General features: G+C 36.1%; 1 protein-coding gene across 1 annotated transcript in view; it reads right to left on the bottom strand.

Moving 5' to 3' along the window:
* The window catches only part of LOC130234898 (diacylglycerol kinase beta), a 174,646-nt gene that overhangs the window by 30,162 nt on the left and 116,551 nt on the right, over window positions 1-27,933 (bottom strand). The window contains exons 22-23 of the mRNA XM_056465230.1: window positions 13,488-13,578; window positions 7,360-7,561 (exon numbers count right to left, since the gene is read on the bottom strand). Coding sequence (XP_056321205.1) covers window positions 7,360-7,561; window positions 13,488-13,578 — 293 coding nt within the window. The remainder of the gene's footprint in view (window positions 1-7,359; window positions 7,562-13,487; window positions 13,579-27,933) is intronic.

Raw genomic sequence — 27,933 nt, 5'->3', positions numbered from 1 at the left:
TTTAAGCTATACATACTGTAGCTACTATAAGATTCTGGTCATGCCCTGTGAATAGACACTTTATCTGAAAACTGTTAAACACTGTGGTAAAATGAAAAGCACTAGAGTAAACATAGCCTCTCTCTCCCTCTCTGTCTCTCTCTTTCAGTCTCTACACTGATGCTCAGTTCAGAAGGGCCGAAGTCTCTCCATGGTAACAGGATTCATGTGAGTTCAGTCAGCGGAGTACAGAAGAGTGCGCACACATATGCACACACACACACGCGTGCACAGACACACACACACACATGCATAAACACACAGAAACAGATCAAAGAAAGGGAGAAGCAACAGGTGATGGACACACAGGTCATCAAAAAGACAGAGGTGCCTTAATACATCAGAGGGCATTTCAAAATCAAGACTCTGCTCTCAAAGGTCACGACCGCCATTTACTGACGTCACCTAAAAATAACAAAAACACCAAAACAAAAACATCTCAAGGGTCTCACTTCCCACACAATGGTCATGTTGGCTTGAAAGGAGAAGCCCATATATGGGCTTGACTATAAGCAGGCATATCACAATTTTTGTAAGCATGTGCACTTCTGCACATACACTTCACTGCCACTGGTGGGATGAACTGAACTGATGAACTGTTAAACACTTGTAAGTAATGTCAAAATCACAGTTTCTTTTAAATGTGAATATTGAATCCCTTATACACATCATGGTAAAAAGCTAAAATATCGGAGGAAAGACACAACTGAGAAAACATTTTGAGGTTGCAATTATAATCAGCATTTGAAGTGGATCAAAACCTTTCATCAAAGTTGTCCTTTACTATTGAACAACACCCATTTGTGTCTTTTGAACGCCATATCACAGTTCATTTGACAAGAGTAAGTGCTCCGTGCTGCAAACAGGCGCGGTTCAATTAGCAGGCGTGGTTAGAAAAGGTGGGCCAGAGCGCACCTCTGCAAATCGTGTCCGAGCGCGAAACTGAAGATGCAATGTCACTTATAAGACTGTATCATATGGGTTTATTACTCATTCTTTCATTTCAATGAACGTAAACTGTCACAGTTTAGCAAAGATGCAAACCCCACACTACACTTCACTAATAAGTGCAGCACAATGACTTGCAGGAAAAAGTATGAGCGTCAAAAGTGGAGGAACTATTCAGTAAAAAATTTGACCTTGTGTTACTGCCTCCCAAATGACTCAAAATAATAAAAAACTATGTAATAAATAAACTTTGTAATATATTTATTACCTATACTATACTTACATCTTTTTAGTTCTTCAATCTGATTGGCTGACAGCGATGCAATATTCTGCTAGTATCAGCACTTTTCCAATCTGGTTGTATCACTCCTCCCTCAACCAGTGCCACATAGACTAAGCTGACTAAGAAGTAGACTAAGATACTTCAGCTGTTTGATATATACAGTTGAAGTCAGAATTATTAGCCCCCTCGTTTATTTTTTTCCCCCATTTCAGTTTAACAGAGAGAAGATTTTTTTTCAACAGATTTCTAAACATAATAGTTTTAATAACTCATCTCTAATAACTGATTTATCTTATCTTTGACATGAAGACAGTAAATAATATTTTACTAAATATTTTTCAAGACACTTCTATACAGCTTAAAGTGACATTTAAAGGCTTAACTAGGTTAATTAGGTTAACTAGGCAGGTTAGGATAATTAGGCAAGTTATTGTATAACGATGGTTTGTTCTTTAGACTATCGGAAAATAATATAGCTTAAAGGGGCTAATAATTTTGACCTTAAAATTAAAAAAAACAAACATTTAAACTGCTTTTATAGCCAAAATAAAACAAATAAGACTTTCTCCAGAAGAAAAGATATTATCAGTGAAAATTTCCTTGCTCGGTTAAACATAATTTGGAAAATATTTTAAAGGAAAAAACATCTTCTGGAGAAAGTCTTATTTGTTTTTTTTTTGGCTAGAATTAAAGCATTTTTAATTTTTTTATGAACCATTTTAAGGTCAAAATTATCAGTTATTAGAAATGAGTTATTAAAACTATTGTGTGTAGAAATGTGTTGAAAAAATCTCTATGTTAAACAGAAATTGGGGGAAAAAATAAAAAGGGGGCTAATAATTCTGACTTCAACTGTATGTATGTATATATATATATATATATATATATATATATATATATATATATATATATATATATATATATATATATATATATATGATAATAAAAGTCTTGTCATCAATTCTAGTTGTAAGAGCTACAAATAATAACTTGACTTCTAGTTGATTTTCATTTGGAAAAGTGGCAGAAGGCTTATTTTTCTGATGAATCATCTGTTGAACTGAATCCCAATCATCACAAATACTCCCGAAGACCTATTGGAACTGGCATGGACCTAAGTTTCTAAAAGAAATCAGTCAAGTTTGATAAAAGAAAAATCATGGTTTGGGGTTACATTCAGGATGGAAGCATGCTAGAGATATACAGAGTGGATGGCAACATCAACAGTTTGAGGTATTAAGACATTTGTGCTGCCCATTAGACTACAAACCACAGGAGAGGGCAAATTCTTCAGCAGGATAGTGCTCCTTCTCATACTTCAGCCTCCACATCAAAGTTCCTGAAAGCAAAAAAGGTCAAGGTGCTTCAGGATTGTCCAGCCCAGTCACCAGACATGAACATTATTGAGCATGTCTTGGGTAAGATGAAGGAGGAGGCATTGAAGATGAATCCAAAGAATCTTGATAAACTCTGGGAGTCCTGCAAGAATGCTTTCCTTGTCATTCCAGATGACTTAAGTTATTTGAGTCATTGCAGAGATGTATGGATGCAGTCCTCCAAGCTGGGAGTCATACACAATATCAATTCTTTTTCCACTGCACCATAACTTTATATTCTATACTGTACATTATTTCTGTTAAGTGACAAGACTTTTGTCTAAGCAAGGTTAGACCTTACTGTCCTAATTAAATAATTAAAAATCAAGGCATGATCATATTTTATTTTGGTAAAATAAGCATAATCTAGAGGCCTTTGTCTTACAAATAAACCACTTCTGATACCAAATGATCAACTAGAAGTCAAGTTATTATTTGTTATTCCTACAACTTGGATTGGCGACAAGACATTTGAAACTGCCTTTTAACTCATGGGTTTTTAACATTTCCAAAACGTTTCTCTCCACTAAGTCTCTTCAAGCCAATCCAAGGACAAACCTTTTGTATGTTGAATAAAAACTGCAGCTTAGAGTCAAACACACACAGGTAGTCTAGTTTCCCCTTGTGTATATCTACAACTACCTTCACCTTGAATGTTCAGAAAAATTCTAATATGATATACTGTGAGAAAACGATGACAAATGGTTACTTCCTTTGGACAAAACAGCGGCCTGATGCCGGAAGCTGATTCACTGGCACCTGAAAAAGTCTCTGCAGCTCTGACCTTGAGAATAACAGTGGATCTCTGACTGAGACAGCTGATGGTGACGCCAGGGTCCCGCAGGCTGGCGTCACATGGCTGAACGTAGTGACTTTTCCTCCCCCGAAGGACAGTCGGAAGGATGGTGACACCAGCTAGTAGTATGGGATGTAAAAAAACTGCTGCTTCTGTCAGTGAGGCGCTGACACAGATAGCGCTTTCCCTAAATGACGATTAACACCGCTAATGGTGCTTCACACTCTGGGATACGAACATGGGAATTTTCAAAGCACAGTGAGACCGAACATCAGAGTAACGAGCAGCCGGAGAGACTCGTGCTCATTAGCGACGGTTAAGAGCAGCTGTGAGTCAGAGCTGAATGTGAAACTGCTCCACATGGTGTGCTGATCAACCAAAGATGGCCAGTAATTTTGAAATGTATTAGAAGTGGCAGGAAATCAGAGGTTTAGGTCAATTTCGTCATCAGCTTTTAGATGAAGCAGCCAGAAGCAATTACTGAATTTAATTACTAAGTGTAGAAGCTTGTAAGAATATTTAGTAGGAGACCTAGGCTGTTTCAGGAATCACCATCTATCCCTTTAAATAGTGCCATATTTGAGAGAGCAACCATTTTTAGTGGTGTCCAACACCATAGTGGACGTTCTGAAGTGCACTTATTCAATCCCACAATGCACCACGTACATCAAGTGTTAGGGCGGTGCAATTAATCGAAAATACGATTTCAGCTTCTAATGGTTATGAAAAACCATTAATCGAGATAAACGATTATTGCTTCATATACCGCCCCCTTTCCAGTTGTACACATTTGTTGCTCTGCAAAGCTCAGATTTACGTGAAAATAATTAAAACAATGTGCTGTAATGTAACGTTTGCAGCACGGGATTCATGTTTTTAAAAGCGCGAATGAGACCACATGCTTCTGCCGCACACACAGCATGCGGTCAGCATTCGCACACTGAGACGAGCAGAGCACACACATCTAAAGACATCTTAACGTTAGCGATTTAATGGTCAAATAGGTGTCAAAATATGGTGTTTAGTGATTATTGATATTAACCCTCATTTGTGTAATAAACAAACGAGTTGAAAACCATAAGACACGTGAAAGAGAAACCATTAATGTGACAGCGCGCAATATTCCTGCTGCTGCCTGTTTTTATTATTTATCAAACAACAAAAGGAGAAAATCCCTCACTGCTCTACTGAAGGACTTTTGTAAGTAAAGTGTTTTTCTGACAGTGAAGATGCTTAAAGCAGTTTGTTTTATATTTTTATTCCATTTTATTTATTTTTCTTTCCTTTGCAGGGAGGAAAATAACTGTGTATTTATACAGCTAAAGTAAAGATTTTTAAAGACATTTCTAAACATACCAGTTTTAATAACTCATTTCTAATAACTGATTTCTCTTATCTTAGTTATGATGACAGCACATAATATTTTACTAGATATTTTTCAAAATATAAGCATTCAGATTAAAGTGCGATTCAAAGGCTTAATTAGGGTAATTAGGCAAGTCATTGTATAACAGTAGTTTCTTCTGCAGACAATCAAAAATATATATATTGCTTAAGGGGGCTAATAATATTGACCTTAAAATAGGTTTCAAAATATTTAAATCTGCTTTTATTCTAGCCAAAATAAAACAAATGAGCCTTTCTCCAGAAGAAAAAATATTAGAGGAAATAATGTTAAAATTCCTCAGATAAACATAATTTGGGAAATATTTATTTAAAAAAAAATTCACAGGAGGGCGAATAATTTTGACTTCAAGTGATAATCGTTTTGAATAATCGTGATTACAATTATGACAAAAATAATCGTGATTATGATTTTTCCCAAAATCGAGCAGCCCTACCAAGTGTACACTCGGCAGCTGGAAAATACAAGCTTGATCTCATGAGGAACATAACTAGTTACGTTTTGTCAGTTTAGTGGCTAATTCATACGAGTTCAGTCATACGAATATATATAATTTTTAAAAGGAGTTGTGGCATCAAACACCACTTCTAAACCCAACCCAGGCTCATTCTGAAAATGTACTGCTATCTATATTTCTGGAAAGCAACAAATACATCCCAGGAGGTATGTTTTTTGCAGTTTTTGTTTTTGCGAATCCACCAGACGATGTGTACGCTTTTTAAGACCTGAAATTTCGCTTGCGAATGCCATTCGGACCTGCTGTCCTCCTGTAAATCCACCAGAGGCCACTGTCGACTGACTGACTGACCGATCGACTGACCTGCCCTCCTCCTTCCCTAAACTCAACCAATAGTGTTTTCAAAAGCAATGATTGACCCACCTACCCACTTCTCTAAACCCAACCGACAGTTTTAGGAGGCAATCCAAAAAAAGACAAAGCCCTTGCCTAATTTTTACCACATTTTCAGATGTTACCACATTCTCACCCTATTATTGTTTATTATTTGGCTTCTGGTTTTGTCTTACCCGCTTTCTGGAATCGTTCTTTAATGAACTCGAACCACGTCGTTGTGGTCAACTCCTCTTTGCGTCTCAAGTCCATCGACGTACATTGCGAGCTACTGAACAAACTGGTAACAGCGTGAAAGCTGTCCATACGGAGGTAAGTGGTCAGCTAGTAAGCGTGGAAAGAAACAATATATAGGGGTCAATTTTCAGAATGAGCCTATATTTCTTAATTCCAACTGTCATTGGGGAATAAGCAATATTTACTAAATTGTACAAATGAGATTGTACAAACTCATACGAATTAGCCACTTTCTCAAAAAGTTAAGAATTGAGATAGTGTTAGAAAATACTCATAATGCCCTGTAACATTGTGTCCTAACAGCATGTGACACGAGTCCAGCAACAAGTAATTTGGATGTCTGCACCAAACACGACGCGACATGACAGAAACATTATATTACCAGCCACTGCACTCACAACAAAATAGTAAAGGCTTTTAATCTAATGAATACATATTAAACCTCTTTGACATTACTAATAGGCTACTGAGTGACTAATGTTGAGTCACAGTTCAGACTTTCATCTTCAAACCGCCTGCTAGTTACTTTATTTTCAAGATCTGAGGTGAACCATCTGCTGCTGCTTCTTTCAGTAGTATGGCCTGTCATGTAAATGGTATGTAAACTCACATTGGTAGCATTTAAGACTGAATGAAGCACATAATCTGTACCAGAGATGACCATTGTCATTGTATGCTGTTGTTCTGTGATGTTGCGGAAATAGAAAGCATCTTATACAGAAATGTCACCGTCGCAGATGGTTACGACAAAAACTCCATTTAACATGGAAAAGATAAAGTGTCATTAATTGCGCGTTGCATTGCGTGTAGTTGGGACATGGTTTGAGAGTCTGACCTCAAGATGTCATTAGTCCAGTATTAATTAGTTAAAGTCATTTTAGCATACATGATTGAAATGATTTCCTTCAGCTTAGTCCTTTAATCAGGGGTCACACAGAGGAATGAACCACCAACTATTCCGGAATATGTTTTACGTAGTAGATGCCCTTCCAGCTGCAACCCAGCACTAGAGAACACCCATACACTCTCACATTCACACACATATTCATACACTACGGCCAATTTAATTCATCCAATTCCCCTATAGCGCATGTCTTTGGACTGTGGGGAAAACCAGACCACCCAATGCCAATTGGCCCAGAGTTCTTCCTGTGAGGCGACACTGCTAACCATTGAGCCACAGTGCTGCCATGATAGAAATCAAGTGTTAAATAACTATAACAGGGTCTGACCAAGAAGTTTACAACCTAATCTGATTAATCAGGGATATATCAACCAGCAAAGCACAAACAAAACAACATCTCTTAAAGTGCTCGAATTCACTTCAAGTGGACTATATTTGTGGATTAATGTAGAGAACAGTAAATGAGGCTACAGGGATGATTTCAGATACAGCACTAGATCTTATTCAGAAATCTGACTCACCTTGCACACAAAACTTGAGCTCCTTGGCATCGGTGACAGTGCTGCCAGTCATTCTCTCTGGCACCTTCTTACTCATGCGATTGTAATTGCGCCTTTTCTTGGTCTCGCCCCACAGGTTAGAGCCCCCATGCATGCTGGGAATGTTGAGCACAGCGATGCCCTCCAGAGATGTGCTGCTGAGGTCCAAGATGATGCCATCACACTGGCACAGACACACAACACAACACAGAGAATATAAAACATTTCTGCATATAAAGAAAGTAGATACAATAAGCAGATTTTTGTATTGGAATATTTTATATATGTTCTGGAATAGAACTGGAAAGAAGTTCAGTTATTTGAAACACATTTATGTTGTATATATATACATACACACACACACATATATATACATCTATATATATATTTTTTTTTGCAGACAAGGAACAGACAGACAAAACCATCATGAAATAATAATCTGTGCAAAGTGTAAAATAAAGCATAAAGCAGGAAACAAGGGAAAATGGCGACGTACAAGACATACTGTATATGACCTACAACAAGACACAGCAAGAAATGTAAAAAGAGAAAAAACTTACAAGTCTTCTGAAATGAAACAACACTGTTAATCTTTGTGGTGTTTTAGAAAAAAAAAAACCTGGATCCCACATTTTATAATTCTTATTAAAGATTATATCTAATTCTTTCCAAATGTTAAGTGGAGGTGAGTCCAAGTAGCCAGTCAAAAAAAAAGAGGGCAAAGATTTTTCTCCCAGAAACAAAGAATAACTTTTTGGTAACCTTACTACATTATATATATATATATATATATATATATATATATATATATATATATATATATATATATATATATATATATATATATATATATATATATATATATATATATATATACAGTTAAAGTCAGAATTATTAGCCCCCCTGAATTATTAGCCCCCCGTTTATTTTTCCCCTAATTTTTGTTTAACGGAGAGAAGATTTCTAAACATAATAGTTTTAATAACTCATCTCTAATAACTGATTTCTTTTATCTTATTCTTTTATCTACTTTTACCTTCTGGTCGACGCTACAGAGCACTGCGCACCAGAACAGCCCGACACAGAAACAGTTTCTTCCCTCAGGCAATCCATCTCATGAACACTTGATGATAATAATTGCGGAACCAACATCACTACTTGCTATACACTTTTATACACATATACACTTATTTAACAACACACTTTACATGCCAATTTGCACATAACAGCTGCACATATAACGTTGTATATAGTAATAAACATGTACATACACTTGTCAATCTGTATATTTGCACTCACTACTTACTTCTATTTTTAAAAAAATATATTTATTATCTGTTTTTTGTCCTGTCTCTGTAATCCTGTTGCACTGTAGAAGCTCTGTCACGAAAACAAATTCCTCGTATGTGTGAACATACCTGGCAATAAAGCTCTTTCTGATTCTTATTCTGATTCTGATTCTGATCTTTGCCATGATGACAGTAAATAATATTTGACTAGATATTTTTCAAGACACGTCTATACAGCTTAAAGTGACATTTAAAGGCTTAACTAGGTTAATTAGGTTAACTAGGCAGGTTAGGGTAATTAGGCAAGTTATTGTATAATGATGGTTTGTTCTGTAGTGTATCGAAAATAAACATAGCTTAAAGGGGCTAATACTTTTGACCTTGAAATGGTTTTAAAAATATTAAAAACTGCTTTTATTCTAGCCCAAATAAAACAAACAAGACTTTCTACAGAAGAAAAAATATTATCAGACATACTGTGAAAATTTCCTTGCTCTGTTTAACATAATTTGGGAAATATTTAAAAAAAGAAAAAAAAAAATTAAGGGGGGGCTAATAATTCTGACTTTAACTGTATATATATTTTTTATTTAATAATAAAACAAAAAAAGTTTATGATAGTTTTTTATAAATGTTCAAATAAAACCCATATAACAGCAGTACCCTAATTTTTCCTATATGTGTTTATATTTAATTATAACATTGTTATTTTATTAAAATAAAAAAAAAAACTTTAAATAGTTCTACCCCGAATGTCCATAATGGTTATATTACAATAAAAATGTATTATTAGTTTAGGGCATGGGTCTCAAACTCAATTCGTGGAGGGCCACAGCTCTGCACAGTTTTGCTCCAACCCTAATCAGACACACCTGATCCAACTAATCAAGGTGTTCAAGACTCCTCTGAGAGCTGCGGCCCTCCAGGAATTGAGTTTGAGACCTATGGTTTAGGGTAATGATTTCATTAAATATGATGAAAAACATTCAAAGCTTAATGCTAAAATCTGAGTAGAAGCATTGTGACAAGAAGCTGATATAAATATGACGGGACACAAATTCTATTTTGTACAGTTTTATAGGAAGAGTCAATGGCCACATTCTAGTAATTATAGAATTCTTGTGGTTCCAGCCCCAAAAACAACAACACCAACAACAACAAACCTGCAAACTGTGGAGGACTAATGAATACTGCATGAGAAAATAATTGTTCAAATCGTCCACCCAAAAAGACATGTTGAACTGTTACATGTATTTAACTAATGGGAGTGCTGCATCAATAACAATCACATTCCAGACATGAGAGATGCGAAACTGGACTAAAAATGCCTCCAGGCGATCCAAAAATAGAAGTGCTGTACAGTATTGTGTGATGTCAGAGACCACCCCGAATCAAACGGTGGGCGTTAGTACAGTGGAAAAGTACACAAACTTCAAAAGACGAACGCTGACATGTTTACGACATAATCAGATGCCTCAAACTGTGTGAGATCCCACACAAGAGTGGGAGAAGGAAACCACTTTCTTTCCCTAATGCGAATTCCACAACTCCTAATGTTTTCATTTCTCTTCTAATTTCAGAACAGACCCTCTGAGCCAAAGTCCCTTTAGGGCAAATCAGTTCACTCAGCAAGCATGTTGGTAACGTGTTCAAGCAACTATTTAATATTTACTGTGTATTAGTCATGCTTTTATTATTATTATTTTTATTTTAATAAAGTAATGCAATTACTGTCAAGTGAGCAAAACATAATGTATACATGCATTTAGGTTTGTGAGTATTTGTAAAGCGCACTAAAGATATATTTTAGATGATGTTTTTAATACAAGATCTTTAATTGAGAATGTTCTATCGTGTTTTATACTTTTCATTCCTTTTTCTGTCCTGAATACTGTTAAACTGGAAGGATTTGCTGTGGAGCGAGGGGAATTAAAATACATGTTCATGATGTTTAGAAATGTTTTGTTTTACTTAGGTCTGCTGGTATTTTGTATTACATTATTTCTCAATTAAATGAAAACGTGACTTTTATAATGAAGCTAAGTGTCCGGGGTAGGAGTGGGCTATTTATCTATTGTTTGCATATGCATTGATGTGTACTTTGGACATATTTTCATGTTATATAAACATTGATTTGTTTGTTAGTTTGTCTGAACATAATTTTTATCATTTGCTGTGATGGCTGTGAATACAGTTTTAGGGCCCTATCATAAACCCGGTGCAAAAAGGCGTAAGACATGTTTGGCGCGATTTGTTGCTATTTTCAGACCAGCGCAACCCTAATTTTCACATTTTGTGCTACATTGTTAAATAGTTAATCCATTTATGCCACTATATATATATATATATATATATTTGCTTTAATAAAAACAAGTTTAGATTTGTCCACCTGTCAGGTTTTGGATATGTGTGCATCACCATATGGGCTATAAGAATAGGACGTGTGTTTGGATATAACTTTTGACCACACTTCATTATTATTTTTCATTTATTCGTTTGCTGGAAATTAGAACTGAATTTAGAAATAGTTTTGAAACAAATCTTTGCGCTTAACAAACAGTGGAGTGTGTACAACACTGTTCCCTTACTCCACGAAAGTAAAGGAGTAAAGTAAAGATTAAAAGTAAACTAAAGAGAAAGTAAAGAGGATGAATGGAGGAGGCTCGTTCTTTATCCTTACGCAGATGGTCTGTTTAACAGTTTTTTCGCTAGTGAAGCGTTCAGTTTTTCCTCTTACAAAGTCCACCATGTAAATAGCAAATGTGCAATCGTGCGATGCAACTGACTCTTAAAGGGAATAGGAGATTCCCTGACATTATGCTCAAAACACACCCATAACCCTGTTAGACCATACGCCAAGGCACAAAGCGTATTTTCCATCCTTAAAATTGCAAAAGTGGATTCGGACACGCCCTTAATGCTTTTGCACCATGCACTTTAGACTTTGCACCTAGATCGTTAAAATAGAGCCCTAAAGTGTTCTTTGAACACATTTTCACGTTGTATAAAATTTTTTTCTAAGTTAGTTCATTCGTTGACATTTGCTGTGATGGCTGTGTATACAGTTTTAGATTACAGTAAAATTTATTCAGTGAAACTGCACTATGCATTGTTTGCCACTGAATGAACTGCCTGTTAAAAAACATCTGTTTGAAAAAAGAACTTAAGTGTTGTGTTTTGGTGATTAAACAAAACGTCCTCAATACATGATATCACAATGATAAACAATATACTGTATTATATTATATTATATTATATTATATTATATTATATTATATTATATTATATTATATTATATTATATTATATTATATTATATTATATTGAATAAAAATATGTATAATCTTCAGGTTTTGAAAGAGTCACTAGTGCTATTTCAACTGTGATCAGTTTAAAATGTTGTACTAACATTTCAAGATTTTTTGATATGCTTGATAAAATAGGTACATTATTATAGGGATATAAATTTTGCTTTGCCCCCTAGAATGTGTCTAATTTAAATCAGCATTTTTTCTAATTATTTATGCAAGACCACTAAAATATCATTTGGTGAAAAATTGTAATTCTGAAACATTGTAGCAATCATATTTAAAACAAGAATTATTTGATAACATATAAAAAAACTCACACATTTTACACATTTGTCAGCAAGAAGTGTTTAACAATTAAAAATATTATACAGTTTTGTATTGTCCCTTATATTATATTATATTATATTATATTATATTATATTATATTATATTATATTATATTATATTATATTATATTATGGAATAAAAAACTGTATAATCTTCAGGTTTTGAAAGAGTCACTAGTGCTATTTCAACTGTGATCAGTTTAAAATGTTGTACTAAGATTTGAAAATGTACACGTTACTTATGAAAATAGTACCAAAGCATTTAAAAAACTAATAAAAGACATTGTTTCGGAATAAAGAAATGACTACCAATCTTGCTCTGGAGAAGCTGACATACACTGTTAGAAGAAAATTGCAAGATTTTTATAAAATATGGACCCTCAATTCAACACCTTTTTAACCAGGTGGACCATGCAACATGCAACCGTGCAAACCCTTGTTGGTGTATTGTTTAGATATTTTACATTTCAGCAACAATTAACAAATATGTTTAACCAGCACACACTGGAAAGCTGTGAAATGCAAGGTACAAAAATATGTATTAAACATTGTTATTATTTATTTATTTTTTAATTATGCATTGTTATTATTTGAATTTATGTTACTTATTTATATAATCATTTTCACCTTTTTAACCATTTGTTGGATTGCTGATGTCTCAATATTTCATAATAGGTTTTTAATTTTACTTATATATTTTATATATTTTTTTATTTAATTTAAATTTTATTTAAATTCTTTTTAAATTATTTTGCTCTGCAGTTCAAACAAAACCCAATAATTATATTTTAAAAAGGCATAATTTCATTTTAAAACCAGAAATAATCCTCACTGCCTGTGAAGCGCCATTATTCATTATGAACATGCAACCACAGGCACAAACTGGTCAGTGTGAAACGATCACATGCTGGGAATGCTGTCAACAGAGCTCGTCTGCTGCTGTTTGTGTTCAGATAGACGTCCTGAGGTTTTCCCTCAACACTGACGGTGCAAGAGCAGCCTGAGGTTTACTGTAGATACTGTCACCAGCTGCATTCACCAATCACAGTTTGTTGAAGGAAGTGCTCGTTGGACACACTGACCCGGCGCACAGTTAAAAGTCTGTGAATGTGGCTGTATATAATTACAACATTCGCTGTAAGCTAAAACAGGCCACTATTGATAGGCTGAATGTCCCGAACTCACCTCCACCTCAATGGTTTCGTTCAGCTTTTTACAAGTGGCTGAAATGGTCTCTGTGGTGCCGAACTCAAAGTACCACAACTTGTTTTTCATCCTGAGGAGAGAGAACAAAAATAGTTCAACGTTAAACAAAGGACTTAAACACGTTTTACACTCAGCCGATGAAATCTATTTAGTGACATGAACATGAATATCAGCAAATGGTGTGTGGAATGAATCTGATTAATAATTCACACTCATGAATATTCATACTCTGCGTATAAATAAGTAAACATGTTTTACGATTTTCATGAATAAATTATCGATGTCATGCATTAACCTGGAGATCATAAGTACTGAATGGGCTCATTTGAAGACAAAACTGAAAAAAAAAAGTGGTGATGATCTCTTCATATTAATGACACGTATACTGAACTGGTGAAGAAAAAAAAACGATGACTCAGTGTGCAGCTGCTCTATCACTGGAACAACAAACAAGATTGCGTTTACACACCCTGATGCTAATGCAGGCGTGAAAATAAATATTATGGGATGAACAGAGCCTTGGGCTGTCAACGAACAAAACAGACATCCACTAGCTGATCTAACTAAAATATTTGAATAAAAAACACCTAAATGTTCATCATTTGCAACAACACATAACATAGATTTACACAAATTGTGTTTTTGTTCAGTTTAGAAGTATCAGATTCCACTCATCCTTTACAAGTGGAATGAATACAAACCTCAAATCTACATTCTATATCTAGAGCTCTGCATTTTAACAATTAACTGATGTCACTCAGCCTAATACTACTTTTAAAATGTATTTACAAAAATACATACAGTAAATAGGCTGATATACTCAATTGATATTATTTAGAAAGTTAATAATGACAATAGAAGTTCAAATATTTCAACTTAATGATAAACTTAGAGGGGCTGCACGGTGGTGCAGTGGGTAGCACTTTCGCCTCACAGCAAGAAGGTCGCTGGTTCGAGCCTCGGCTTGGTCAGTTGGCGTTTCTGTGTGGAGTTTGCATGTTCTCCCTGTGTTTGCATGGGTTTCCTTCGGGTGATCTGGTTTCCCCCACAAGTCAAAAGACATGTGGTATAGGTGAATTAGGTAGGCTAAATTGTCCGTAGAGTATGTGTGTGAATGAGTGTGTATGGATGTTTCCCAGTGATGGGTTGCAGCTGAAAGGGCTGCATAAAACCTATGCTGGATAAGTTGGGGGTTCATTTCGCTGTGGCAACCCCAGATTAATAAAGGGACTAAGCCGAAAAGAAAATGAATGAATCCGCCAGACACCCGAGTGGCATCAACCTAAAAGTTGTGGTATTCTTTTTTGAATCATCCTGTATATTGGGTGTATTTAGTTCTTGTTAACTACTGCATTAACCAATGTTAACATACAAGGTTTTATTATAGATTGGTGCCAGAGACACTCATAATGCACATAAATTATACATGCACAATGATTTTGTAATATTTGGAAATGTAAAAACTGCTTTCAAACTTGCTAATTATAATACGAAAGGTATCTTGAACAGCAATTCATCACATTATAGTGATTTCTGAAGGATCATGTGATACTTAAGGCCCAATCCCAATTCTACTCCTTAACCCTTCCCATTACCCCTCGTTTTGCATGTTTACGTAAAGGGTAAAGATTCTCGCAATTCTCTTTAGCTTGAAGGCGTAGGGCTAAGGAGAAGGGCTAGATAGCCCTTGAAATAGAGATTTTTCAGGACCACACTCGTAACCAGGGGGTATGAAATTTCTCAGAATACACCAGCTACAACAGCAGCATGGCTGCACATGTAAGTCACAAATTAGTATTTTTTGTTATTATTACAATGTTTTTACAACAAACAAGCATATGTTTTAATACATTCATAACCGCATATGTGTTTTACTGTCATGCTTTAAAAAAAAGCTAAAATAAAAACCACAAAATTTCACTATCTATAAAATTCATGATAATAATAACTCCTGTATAGTAGTCCCACAACATACTTTCACATCTGACACTCAATGACACTCGAATACCCTGTCAGAAAAGTCTAGTGGATGGGAATGAGCTTTTTACAGTGTCTGGTTGTTTACATAGATGAATATAGCCACAGTTGCGAGCTTTTTGCCACATTATATCGTTATAACAACATGACATCATTGTATTTGGTGATTTCCTGAAGATAAATACCACAAAAAAAAATGCATCTGGAATAACTACAGCAGTCGCCATTGTCAATTTCATATGAAGTAAGAGATCACGATGATGTGTGCAGGTGTTATAGTGGTGTCCCATTTCTTAGGGGTAAATTTTGAAGCCCTTCCCCTTCACACTCTGTTTCAAGGGCCAAGGGGAAGGGGTAGGAGTAAAAAAGAGATTTGGGATTGGGCCTTTGAGTAATAATGCTAAAATCGGCTATAACATAGGAATAAAAAAAAAAAGTGAAATTTAAAAATCTACACATTTTGGATTAAATGCAGCATTGGTGAGCATAGGTGTTAAAAAACAACAGAATTCTACTTCGAGCAGATGTGTTTTTGTTACGTTAACTATTGCTGCTTCTATTAATTCAATTAAACTGCACAAAATGGTACAAAGAGTGCTTAATCATTTGGTCTGAGGGTTTGGTTAGGGTCAGGGAGGCGGAAGGCCAGACCCCTTGGCCTTCTGAAATATTGAAACTCTACAAGCAAAGCCGAGGCAGACAGGTGTGAGTGGACATGAGTGACAGTGAACTTGGCCTCAGCTTCCATAGAGAAACCAGAGTCTCCATCGGCAACCTGAGCACATTCTGACATTAACACAGCCTGAGACATCGAGAGGAGCCAGACGAGGACAGCACACTGAGCACATATACCACACACCCTCCACTAACACCCTTAGAATATATATGCAAAGAAGGCTGTGAAAAGGCTGTGTTTTACCGTAATGATTTGCTCAACATTAATTAAAAAAAAAAAACTGAAGTTGCTTGAGTTTGTTTTTGGATGAGAATAGAGTTTTTCTATTCTGAAAACCTTTTAAACTTCCAGTGGTGATGTACTGTTGGTAATGTCTGATTGTAGTTTCAAAGGCTTTCTGACTCAACTAAATTCTTCAATTCTCCAGCTGTGATTCCAGATGAGTTTTTTGTCCACTCGAACTATCCTCTCAACTGTGTCTGGACAAGACCAACACGTGCCCTCTTCAAAGCTCATTCATAACACATAGAGCTGACTGGAAATTCTTAATTATTGGCCTGATGGTGGAAATGGGCATATTCAGTATTTTCAACGTTTTCCTAAAGTCACTTCCAATTTTGAGAAGCTCGATATCCTTTTACAATAACTGTAAATTAAATTGATACAATATTAACAAAAATCTGCCCTTATTGAGAACAAAATTTGCAGCAACACAATTATATATAAACTCTATTATGGTTCATTTCCAATGAGCAGTATGGTATGATACAGAACATTACAGTAAACAAGTATTTCTGTTTCCACTGTCAAAAGTTGTGAATGATACCAAAATAGTGTATAGTGTGCCATTTAGGAACACAGTGAATGATTAGTAGTTCCAAGTATGGTAAAAAAAAATGAATTAAAATAAATGCAAACTGAATTTGGACCATGCAGTTCCCTCACTATTATAGCACTGTGAAACAGAAAATCATGGTTGACCAATTTCCTGTTCCTAGTGAGCAAGGTGTACTAAAATAATTTGAATTATTTAGGTTGCCTCACATATTTCCAATAGCTTGTACTACTAATCATTCATGGAGTCCCAAATGGCACACTATGCACTATGCACTATTTTGGTATCATTCACAACTTTTGACAGTGGAAACAGAAATACTTGTTTACTGTAATGTATCAGGACCACACTGCTCAATGCATATAGATATAGGATATGGATATACGGCTATGGTGCTCAATGGATATAGTTGCACGTTTGCACTATAGACACTGGTCACGTTTACACTGTCAGGTTTTGATGCCCAATTCCGATTTGTTGCCTATATCTGACTTTTTTGTCTGTCTGTTTACACGTTCTTTTAATTGTGACCCATATCCGATTCATGTGTTTCCACTTGCCATACAATTTATGACGTTGCACATGCGTAAAGGCGGGTTCTAGAATCTGCGTCACACTAGCCACAATGGAAGAAACTGTCTTGCTTTTAGCTCTGCAAAATATGTGAAGATCGCCCAACTTTAAAATGATCTTGAGGTGGTGGAGAAGGAAGAGGTAAAGGTCCATCATTGCAGCTTGCGCCTATGGTTTATATATGGTGTCCTCCACCATTCATAGTAATTTGTGGGTGCGAGAGAGATCTCAGGTCTGGCTGGAGCAAATTGTGACTAATTTCCTCCTCCATGTTTCCTCTGTTGTTGTTGTTTACCACGTCAGCGTCTCCACACACGCTTTTCCTTCTACGCCATTAAACCGCGGAGAAGTACCACATTGTCGCAAGTTTAAAGATGTACAAAACAGAATGCCTCAATAAATCCAATCTTCCTGTTTGCATGATTGCATACAATTTTTATCTGATTTATTTCCACATATGAAGGAGGCATGAAATCTCTGAATATCCGAAAGCATGCGTTTTTTCGTGTTTACACGGTCATAGATCAGATCTGATCGGTGTCACATATGAGCAAAATTGGGTTACATTTAACTGGCAGTGTAAACAGGGCCTTTCTTAATCACTCCATGTCTATTAGAAACAATGTGCATTTTAAATTGTGCTTCATTCAGGTGAGCAGGCTTGACAAACCACCTGTAGAAACACTCTTCTCTCTAATGCACCTCACACTTTATGTAAACTCTATCATACAAGAACTCAATAAGGAAAACGATATGTTGCACCGATTGCTTCAACCTTACATACCTCTTTTGCACAACATTCACCGTTAATACCTCTCTTGCACAATATTCTGAACAGCATTGTTCAGTCTCATCTAAAAGTACTTGTATAGCTTGTCTTATGTGTATAGTAAGTATCTTATAGTGTATTTTAGTTATGCATAGGTTTTTTAAAATAACTCTTAAGTCCACTGTGGTGTTTGTATTTATAATTAATTTATGTAGCACCATTGTCCTGTGAGACACATTTCATTCTACTGTATGTCGTTGTGTGCAACTTTTGTTCTCAATAAGAGCAGTTTTTTGTTAATATTTTATATTTATTTTCAAAATGTTGAAAGATTAAAGAAAAGACATCTAAACTTACTTCTTTCTTCATATTTACTAGGGCTTCCAATAATAGTTGAGTGCACTCTATGATCTTAAAAGAAGAAGAAAAACAACCTAACAAAACCTGGACTCTATCAATTCTCTCTGTACTGTAAATGTGTTGCATTTTCACATTGGTTTTGAAACAGGGCAATTTACACTCATCAGATGGTGTCAACCAGTGACAAGGCCCATCAAAGGGTTGTTCTGCTGATAATGACAACACCACTGTTTGCATAACAGACAATGTGCAATTGGGTCTATGCAGCGTCCACAAGGGATGGACACAGAGCGAGCAAATATTACTATCGACTATGTAAGGCACTTAATCTGCTCAGGTTCAAGAGTCACAAGAGATAGCTGACATACTGTAAGCCAATAATGGCATATTGTAGAGTAAAAGTTTTTTTAAAAATTGATATGCTTGATAAAATAAGTACATTTTATAGGGATATAAATTTAGCTTTCCCCCTTAGAATGTGTCTAGTTTAAATCTGCATTTTTTCTAATGATTTATGCAAAACAACCAGTAGAATATCATTTGGTGAATAATTTAAATTCTGAAACATTGTAGCAATCATATTTAAAACAAGAATTGTTTGATAACATATAAAAAAACTCAGAATGCAGCCCCAAAATACTCCATAATCTGTCATTCAACCCATTAGGTTTTACACATTTGTCAGCAAGAAGTGTTTAACAATTAAAAATATTATACAGTTTTGTATTGTCCCTTATATTATATTATATTATATTATATTATATTATATTATATTATATTATATTATATTATATTATATTATATTATATTATATTATATTATATTATATTATATTATTTCATATCATATCATATCATATCATATCATATCATATCACATCACATTCTATTAAGTTCAATGACAACTGTAAATATATTTCGCCTCTATTTTCACTCAAATAGTAATATAAAATTGTTCAGAAATCATCTGTAATGTGAATGTACAGTTGCAGTCAGAATTATTAGCCCCCCTTTGATTTTTTTGTATTTTTGAATAATTCCCAAATTATGTTTAACAGAGCGAGGGAATTTTCACAGTATGTCTGATAATATTTTTCTTCTGGAGAAAGTCTTATTTCGGCTAGAACAAATTTTTTTTTAAAAACCCTTTTAACCTCGAAATGCCCAAGGTGATTTATACATGCATTTTTTTTTATTTCTCTTTGGGCTTATTGGAACCTAATTAGAAAAAAAAATCTAAGATTCATCATTTTGATTTGATGTACTTTTAGAGAAAAATGATGTCCATATATGTGGTCTGAATTTACATAAAACACTTTTTCATGAATTTATTGAATCCATATATAACATTGAATTTTTTTTAACTTACTTTGACTATCAGATAGTAAAAACAATTTTTTTTTCCATTTTGGACAGTTAAAATAGGGTTTAGGACATTTCATATGCTGCAAAACAGTTGCAGGATGACACCGTTTGTCTGTAACATAAAACATTTAAAGTATTTTAAATAGCCACTTAAGAGCTAAAATGTGCTGTCCATGTATGTAAACACTCAAGCCCTAGAGCTTAAGACCACTCAAGAGGTTAAGGTCAAAATTATTAGCCCCTTTAAGCTAATTTTTTTGATAGTCTACAGAACAAACCATCGCTACACAATAACCTGCCTAGTTAACCTAATTAACCTAGTTAAGCCATTAATTGTCACTTTAAGCTGTATAGAAGTGTCTTAAAAAATCTAGTAAAATATTATTTACTGTCATCATGGCAAAGATAAAATAAATCAGTTATTAGAAATGAGTTATTAAAACTATTATGTTTAGAAATGTGTTATATAAATTTCTCTCCGTTTAACAGAAATTGGGGGAAAAAATAAACAGTGTTTTGGATTTTTACCTCAGTTTGCCAAGCTACAATACAATAACACTACACATTGCAACACCACTGCACATTCCCATACACATGGGAAAACTACTCTCATGCAGGTATGTCTCTAAACCTCTTCCCACCTCTTCCTCGGTTTACACTCCAGTAACTTGCTACCTTCATTCTGTCAAATTAAGGGATTATGAACAGATTTGAGATCACAATTAGACCCGCACTGCGTTCACAACAGGGTCAAGCTGCCTAACCTCATTAGCTACCATCCATCTGAGAAGCTCTGAAAAAAAAAAAAAACAATTAGCCATGGTTACTCTTTTTCCTGGTAGGAGCATTATAACCTTAGCATTTTCTGTGCTATCAATTGCTGCTTGACAAAAGTAAGGATTCAAGAGACCAGCTAGATATGCTAAAATGATCTTTACTAGAGTTAAAGGGTTAGTTTACCCAAAAATGAATCTTCTTTAAAACCTTTGTTCATCTTCGGAACACAAATTAAGATATTTTAGATGAAATCAGAGAGCTCTCTAATCCTCCTTATACATCCTGCATATATACAGACATTTAAAGTCCAGGATAGGAACCAAAAACATTGTTAAAACATTCCATGTGACTTCAGTAGTTCAACTGTAATCATATGAAGCTCCAAAAACACTTTTGTGCACCAAAAGAAAAACGGAATAATTTTGTTTGCCTTTGTTTTCTCTTCTTCGACAGGTCGTCACGGTTCGCTTTTACTACATGCAGTACAACATATTGACATTAGATGCAGCAGCACAACACACAAGTGTCGCATTCCACATATTATTGTTTACTCTTCTTCGACAGGTCGTCAGGGTGTGCTTTTACTACATGCAGTACAAGATATTGACATTAGATGCAGCAGCACAACACACAAGTGTCGTATTCCACATATTATAGTTTATTATATTATAGGTCGTCAGGGTGTGCTTTTTCTACACACAGTACATCATATTAACATTAGAATTAGCAGCACAACACACAAGTGTCGCATTCCACATTTTAATGAAACACTCCACACAACTCCAAACTATTTTTTATCCTTTCAGTCGATCTCCAGGTCTGGCGAGAGTTTTTTAGCTTAGCTTATAGCATCAGTCACTGAATCAGAATAGACCATTAGCATCTAACAAAAAAATGTAAAAAATAAATAAAAAAATAAAAAAGAATAATAATAAAAAATAAAAGAATAATAATATATATAATTTTCCTATTTAAAGCTTGACTCTTCAGCAGTTACACTGTACTAAAACTAAAAAAGAGAATAGTTCTTGAACAAGTCAGGACCATTGCTGTATTTGGGGGAAGAGAGAGCTCTCAGATTTTATTTAAAATACTGTGGTCACTTGATAATCACGGGAGTTACGTTCAAAAAATAACCAGCAATAGGTGAAATCCACGAAGTAGTCAGTGTCATTTTTTTTTAATTGTTATAGATGTTTTAAGGCTGTAAAACCAAATGTAACAAACCAAAGATTAATTGATTTCGTAATGGCGTCATACAGCCACGTAAATCAGTAATATCCAGCTGTAGACCCAAAGACCCACACACATTTCAGCACACACAATCCAGGACACACGATCTAGGCAGGGGCAAACCATATATCGTTACGACAGATGTTAATGTTATTAACGTCTTTACGGACCTCGTCATCAATATATTTTTATGTATATTGTTAATAAATAGTGGGCAGCATGGTGGCCCAGTGAGTAGCGCTCACGCCTCTCAGCAAGAAAGTCGCTGGTTCGAGCCTTGGCTGGTTCAGTTGGCATTTCTGTGTGGAATTTGCATGTTCTCCCGGAAATAGTAGCAATTTAATATGTATAGGCTATAATACATCTTTATATGTAATAAAAATTTTTTTACATTTAATAACACTATATAAATATTTTACTCCAGCGATTGAATAGTATCTATTTGCTTAATTAAATAGTAGTCATTTGTGTTTTAACTAATTATTTTCATTTACGTGATATGAGGACCAAAATAGCACGTATGTTAAAATGATCGTTGCCATATAATAATGAAAACCCTAAACCCTAAACTGTTCACGGTCATGAACGACATCGATCAACAATAAAAAATAGGAGACTGATCTGTCATTAACCTTATACTGTATGGTTCGCCTATGCTTAGATTGTGTGTCCTGGAATGTGCGTGCTAAAACATATGCGGATCTGCAGCTAGATATATCTAGCGTAATTTCTACTTTCCTTTAGTACATCCAGAAGCTCAACTTTTTGTACGATTGTTAGCATCTTACTCTACCTTTTATGTGCTACCACAGGAGCCTGTGAGGGTGCAAAGTTTCGTCGACAATATGGGGTTTGCTGGGGAGAAAACTTGCAAACATACAGTACAGCACTTCAGAGTCACACTGCTAGTGATTTATGATTTATGTAAATTTGGCAAGCTGTGTGCATTCTGTTCCGGCACAGAGGAGATTGATTAAATTTTTCCCTTTACTTTTGTCAATTGTGAATTTTGTTCCTCGCCACTATCGCAACTGGCTTCCTTGGTTTGGGACTTGTGGAGCTGCGCATCGATGGATTTGCTCTTCAGTGTTTGGACTTTCAGTAGTGAAATTTAAACCACACTGAACTGAACTAAACTGAATTTCAACTCTGAGCATTGGACTGACACTGTTTTAATTTACTAAAATTAAAAGCAGCTATGTCAAGCTGCTTTGACACAATCTACATTGTAAAAGCACAATTGAAAGAAACATGAATTGAATTGAACAATGGTCTACAGCCAATCAGGACACAGAACACAATGCGCTGTTAAAAAAGCATGTCAAATTGCAAAAAAATAAAAATAAAATCACGAAAGGTGAACCACGTTATAGCAAGGGACCACTATATCTTCATTTGTGTTCTGGAGATAAATGAAGGTCTCAGGGGTTTGGAATGACATGATGAGTTAAATTTTCTTCGACTGAACACAAATTAAGTTATTTTGAATTTTAGAATGTTGGAACCCGATAACCCTTGACTTCCATAGTATGGCTCTAGCTATACTATCTCTAAAAGGTGCTCTAGCGACTGGCGCTAGAGGCCATTGTCTTTAGCCTCCTTGTTAAAGCAACCGACTCCCATGCTGAAGGTCGCCGGTTCGATCCCAGCTCGGAGTGGGTTGAGTGGTGTAGGACTGGCGGGGGTTACTTTGGTGCTGTGACCCAGATGGGAGTGAGGTTTTTTTCTTTTATTACAAATTTTCAACCCAGGCTCATTCTGAATACGTACCCCTATATATTTTTCTGGAGAGAGCAAAATACGTTCCAGGAGCTACGTTTTTTGCAGTTTTTGATTTTGCGAATCCACCGCTGTGGCCGCTTTTCAGATCTTTTTCTGCTGCGTACACACCAGACGCGGATGAAGCATCAAGCGCGAGTGATTTACATGTTAAGTCAATGCAAAGACGCGAATAGACATCTTGCGGCATCAGCAGACATTCGCGCCACGTTAACCAATCAGGAGCTTGCTCTTGTAGGGGAGTGCCTGTTGTAGGTGTCCTGGGGGAAATCTTCTTGACGACAAGACAACAGTTCATCAAACCGGGCTCGCCTCCTCTGAATGGATCTAGTGGACTTGGCTCCAAACGAATCAACACTGTTTATCAGCCTTTCTAAAGCACATAAACACAGCTATTCTCTCAATAAATCCATGTTAGCCATTAAGCAACGAAGCTAGAGTCCAAACAGGCAAACAGAAGCCCTGCCCATGACGTAAAGCCGTGTCTATTGTGAAGTAAATTTGACACGCGAATGAAGCGAATTTGACGCACGAATGAAGCGGGTAAACTCAAAATATTCACGCGTCTATTTTCACACGAATAGCACGATTTATTCGCACGTTCCGCGTCTGGTGTGAACAAAGCATTACATTTCTCTTACAAGTGCCATTCGTGCCTGATGTTTGTACCTTATTCCACCAGAGGCCGCTGTCAACTGATTGACATACTAACTTACCAATCGACCGATCCCACCTACCCTCCCCTTGCCTAAACCCAACCAATAGTGTTTTTAAGCACCGATTGACCCACCCACCCCTTTCTCTAAACCCAACCACAGTTTGGGTCCCCTGATTTTTACCACGTTTTCAGATTTTACCACATTCTTAGCCTGTGATTTACTCGTTTGTTTTATTTATTGGCTTTTGTTATTGTCTTACCTGCTTTCTGGAGCTGTTCTTCACCAGACTCAAACCCTGTTGTTGTGGTCAACTACTCTATGCGTCTCAAGTCCACCAACATACATGTCGAGCAACCAGACAAACTGGTAACAGCAGAAAAGCTGTCTATACAGACGTAAGCTGTCAACTGGTAAGCGAGAAAAAGAACGGCATCATACCGCCCTGTAGCATTTGTTTTAAAGATGAAATGCGCCTATCTGTAGCTCTGGCTACATAATTTGTGATCTCCAGAAATGTATATAGGGCTACATTTTCAGAATGAGGCTATGATGAAAAGTTTGCTCATCAAGCTGGAAAAAAGAATTGATTCCAACAGTACTATTCCTCTGTGTTGTTATTCTCCATTATTGGTGTGGTTTCTGCAATTATAACTATTGTTCTTGGTGTGAACAAGCTCAAAAACAGTATACGGAGATGCAGATGTTAGGGGTCAGTGAACCAACACATTCCTCAAACACAATCACAAACACACACCCTGCTGCTCATCGGATCCAGATAAGCATCTCCCATAATCCCTTCAGAGGCTGATGACTTTTTGACCCGTGAGCTGATCTGGCTCTGTATCACTACAGCCATCAGTCACAACGCAGATCAGGCCTTCTCCTGCTGATGGGGATGCAGATACTGCCTTTGACTGACAGCTCAAATCAGAGCCATTTTAAGAGAGACGGAGATGTAGATGTAGGAGGGCATTTGGGGGTTAAATATAAGAGGTGAAGAATCTTTTGCTATAGGAACAAGAGAAGAAAGCCTGAAGTGTGAATATATCCCTTAACCTGGCATGGCTGAGCATCAGGACAGTGGGGTCGATGTGATTGCTTTCAGTCAGAATGATCTCTACTGTCAACAGGTTTGTGGAGAGTTTTAAAAATTATTTCTTTGATGCTTTGTCTGAAAATATATACTGTATGCTAAATAATATTTGTGCTACAATTAATGCTAATAATAATTTAGAAATATTAACTTTTAATTTGTTTTTTCTTATCTCATTTGTTGATCTAACTAATCACTAATCAAGCAATAATATAATATTTATACCATAATATGTTAAGAAATCATAAAGTAAATATTATTTTATTTGTAATTTTACCATACATTTATTTTTTAAAATAAAATTGATAATAACAATTTTATGTACAATACAGATATACTTTCACTGGCCACTTTATTAGGTACATCTTACTAGTTCCGGGTTGGATCCACTTTTGCCTTCAGAACTGCTTTAATCCTTCATGGCATAGATTCAACAAGCTACTGGAAATATTCCTCAGAGATTTTGGTTCATATTGACATGATAACATCATGCAGTTGCTGCATATTTGTCGGCTGCGGATCCATGATGTGAATATCCTATTCCACCACATCTCAAAGTGCTTTATTGGATTGAGTTCTGGTAAAGGGATGGACATGGTCAGCAACAATACTCAGGTAAGCTGTGGTGTTGACACAATGCTGAATTGGTATTAATGGTCCCAAAGTGTGCAAAGAAATATCCCCCACACCATTACACCACCACCACTAGCCTGAACCGTTGATTCAATGCAGGATGGATCAATGTTTCATGTTGTTGATGCCAAATTCTGACACTATTATCTGAATATTGCAGCAGAAATCGAGACTCATCAGACCAGGCAACGTTTTTCCAATCTTCTATTGTCCAATTTTGTTGAGCCTGCGTGAATTGTAGCTTCCTGTTCTTAGCTGACAGGAGTGACACCCGGTGTGGTTTTCTGCTGCTGTAGTGCATCCGCCTCAAGGTTGGATGTGCTGCGCGTTCAGAGATGCTCTTCTGCATACCTCGGTTGTAACGAGTGGTTATTTGAGTTACTGTTGCCTTTCTATCAGCTCGAACCAGTCTGGCCATTCTCCTCTCACCTCTGGCATCAACAAGGCATTTGTGCTCACAGAACTACCGCTCACTGGATATTTCCTCTTTTTCAGACCATTCTCTGTAAACCCTAGATATGGTTGTGCGTGAAAATCCCAGTAGATCAGCAGTTTCTGAAACACTTAGACCAGCCTGTCGGGCACCAACAACCATGCCATGTTCAAAGTCACTTAAATCCCCTTTCTTCCCCATTCTGGTGCTCGGTTTGAACTGCAGCAGGTCATCTTGACCATGTCTACATGTCTAAATGAGTGAGTTGCTGCATGTGATTGGCTGATTAGAAATTTGCGTTAACGTGCAGTTGGACAGGTGTACCTAATAAAGTGGCCGGTGTGTGTGTATATAAATCAACAACAATATAATAAAAATATTTGTTAAATGCAGTCAATTTCTATCTGGATATATAATAATAATAATATTAAGAAGAAGAAGAAGAAGAAGAGGAAGAAGAAGAAGAAAAATCTTGTTAATTTATTTATCAATTTTATTATTATAATCATTATTATTATTGTTATTATTTTATTATAATAGGTTGAGTCAATAGAAACTTTTCTTCAGCAGTTCATCAAGTCTTCAGCTCGCTCTATTACTCTATAGTGTAATTCCTCGTAGCTCACGCTCCTCAGTGTGTCTGTTTGTGTGTCTCGTTGCGTGTGTGTGTGGGACGGAGGGTCAGGGCAGGGGGTACGTTCTGTCGGGCTGCTCTGTTGGCAGCAGTCAGAGACAGTGAGGAAGGGAAGCGTATATTTATCCCTCTCCACCGTGGCCATGAAACAGCAGGACCTTCAGCTTCCAGAACAGAGGCACGCTGGGCTTCAGCTGAGCCACACAAACACACACATATGTGCACGCAGAGGGATCTGCGCACACTCACACCCACGCACACATACGGTATCTGCACTAAAATACATACACACACCCTCAATCACATAGACATAACCTAGACACTTTCTTACTGGTTATGAAACACATGCGGACATGCTGAGCAGACAGACGGCAACTCGGGTCATGACCATATTTGGCCTTTTCCTCTGTCAGTCATGTGATCCGAGGAGCTATTGTAACAGTACACTTTCATCTCATGACATTTATTATCTTAATCAACAAATTTAAGCAGGGAAGAGAAAGATGATTGGAAGCTGATCTGGGTGAATTCAAGAAAGAAGACTTGTTTTTGTTCTTTCAATAATATCTTATGCATAAAATAATATGGCATATATATCCAACTTTAAAGCAACCTTGTTTGGTGTTAAAA

This window comes from Danio aesculapii, chromosome 9, assembly GCF_903798145.1.
Source record: "Danio aesculapii chromosome 9, fDanAes4.1, whole genome shotgun sequence".
In the NCBI taxonomy this organism is placed as follows: Eukaryota; Metazoa; Chordata; class Actinopteri; order Cypriniformes; family Danionidae; genus Danio; species Danio aesculapii.
This window is presented reverse-complemented; position numbering and strand designations above follow the sequence as displayed.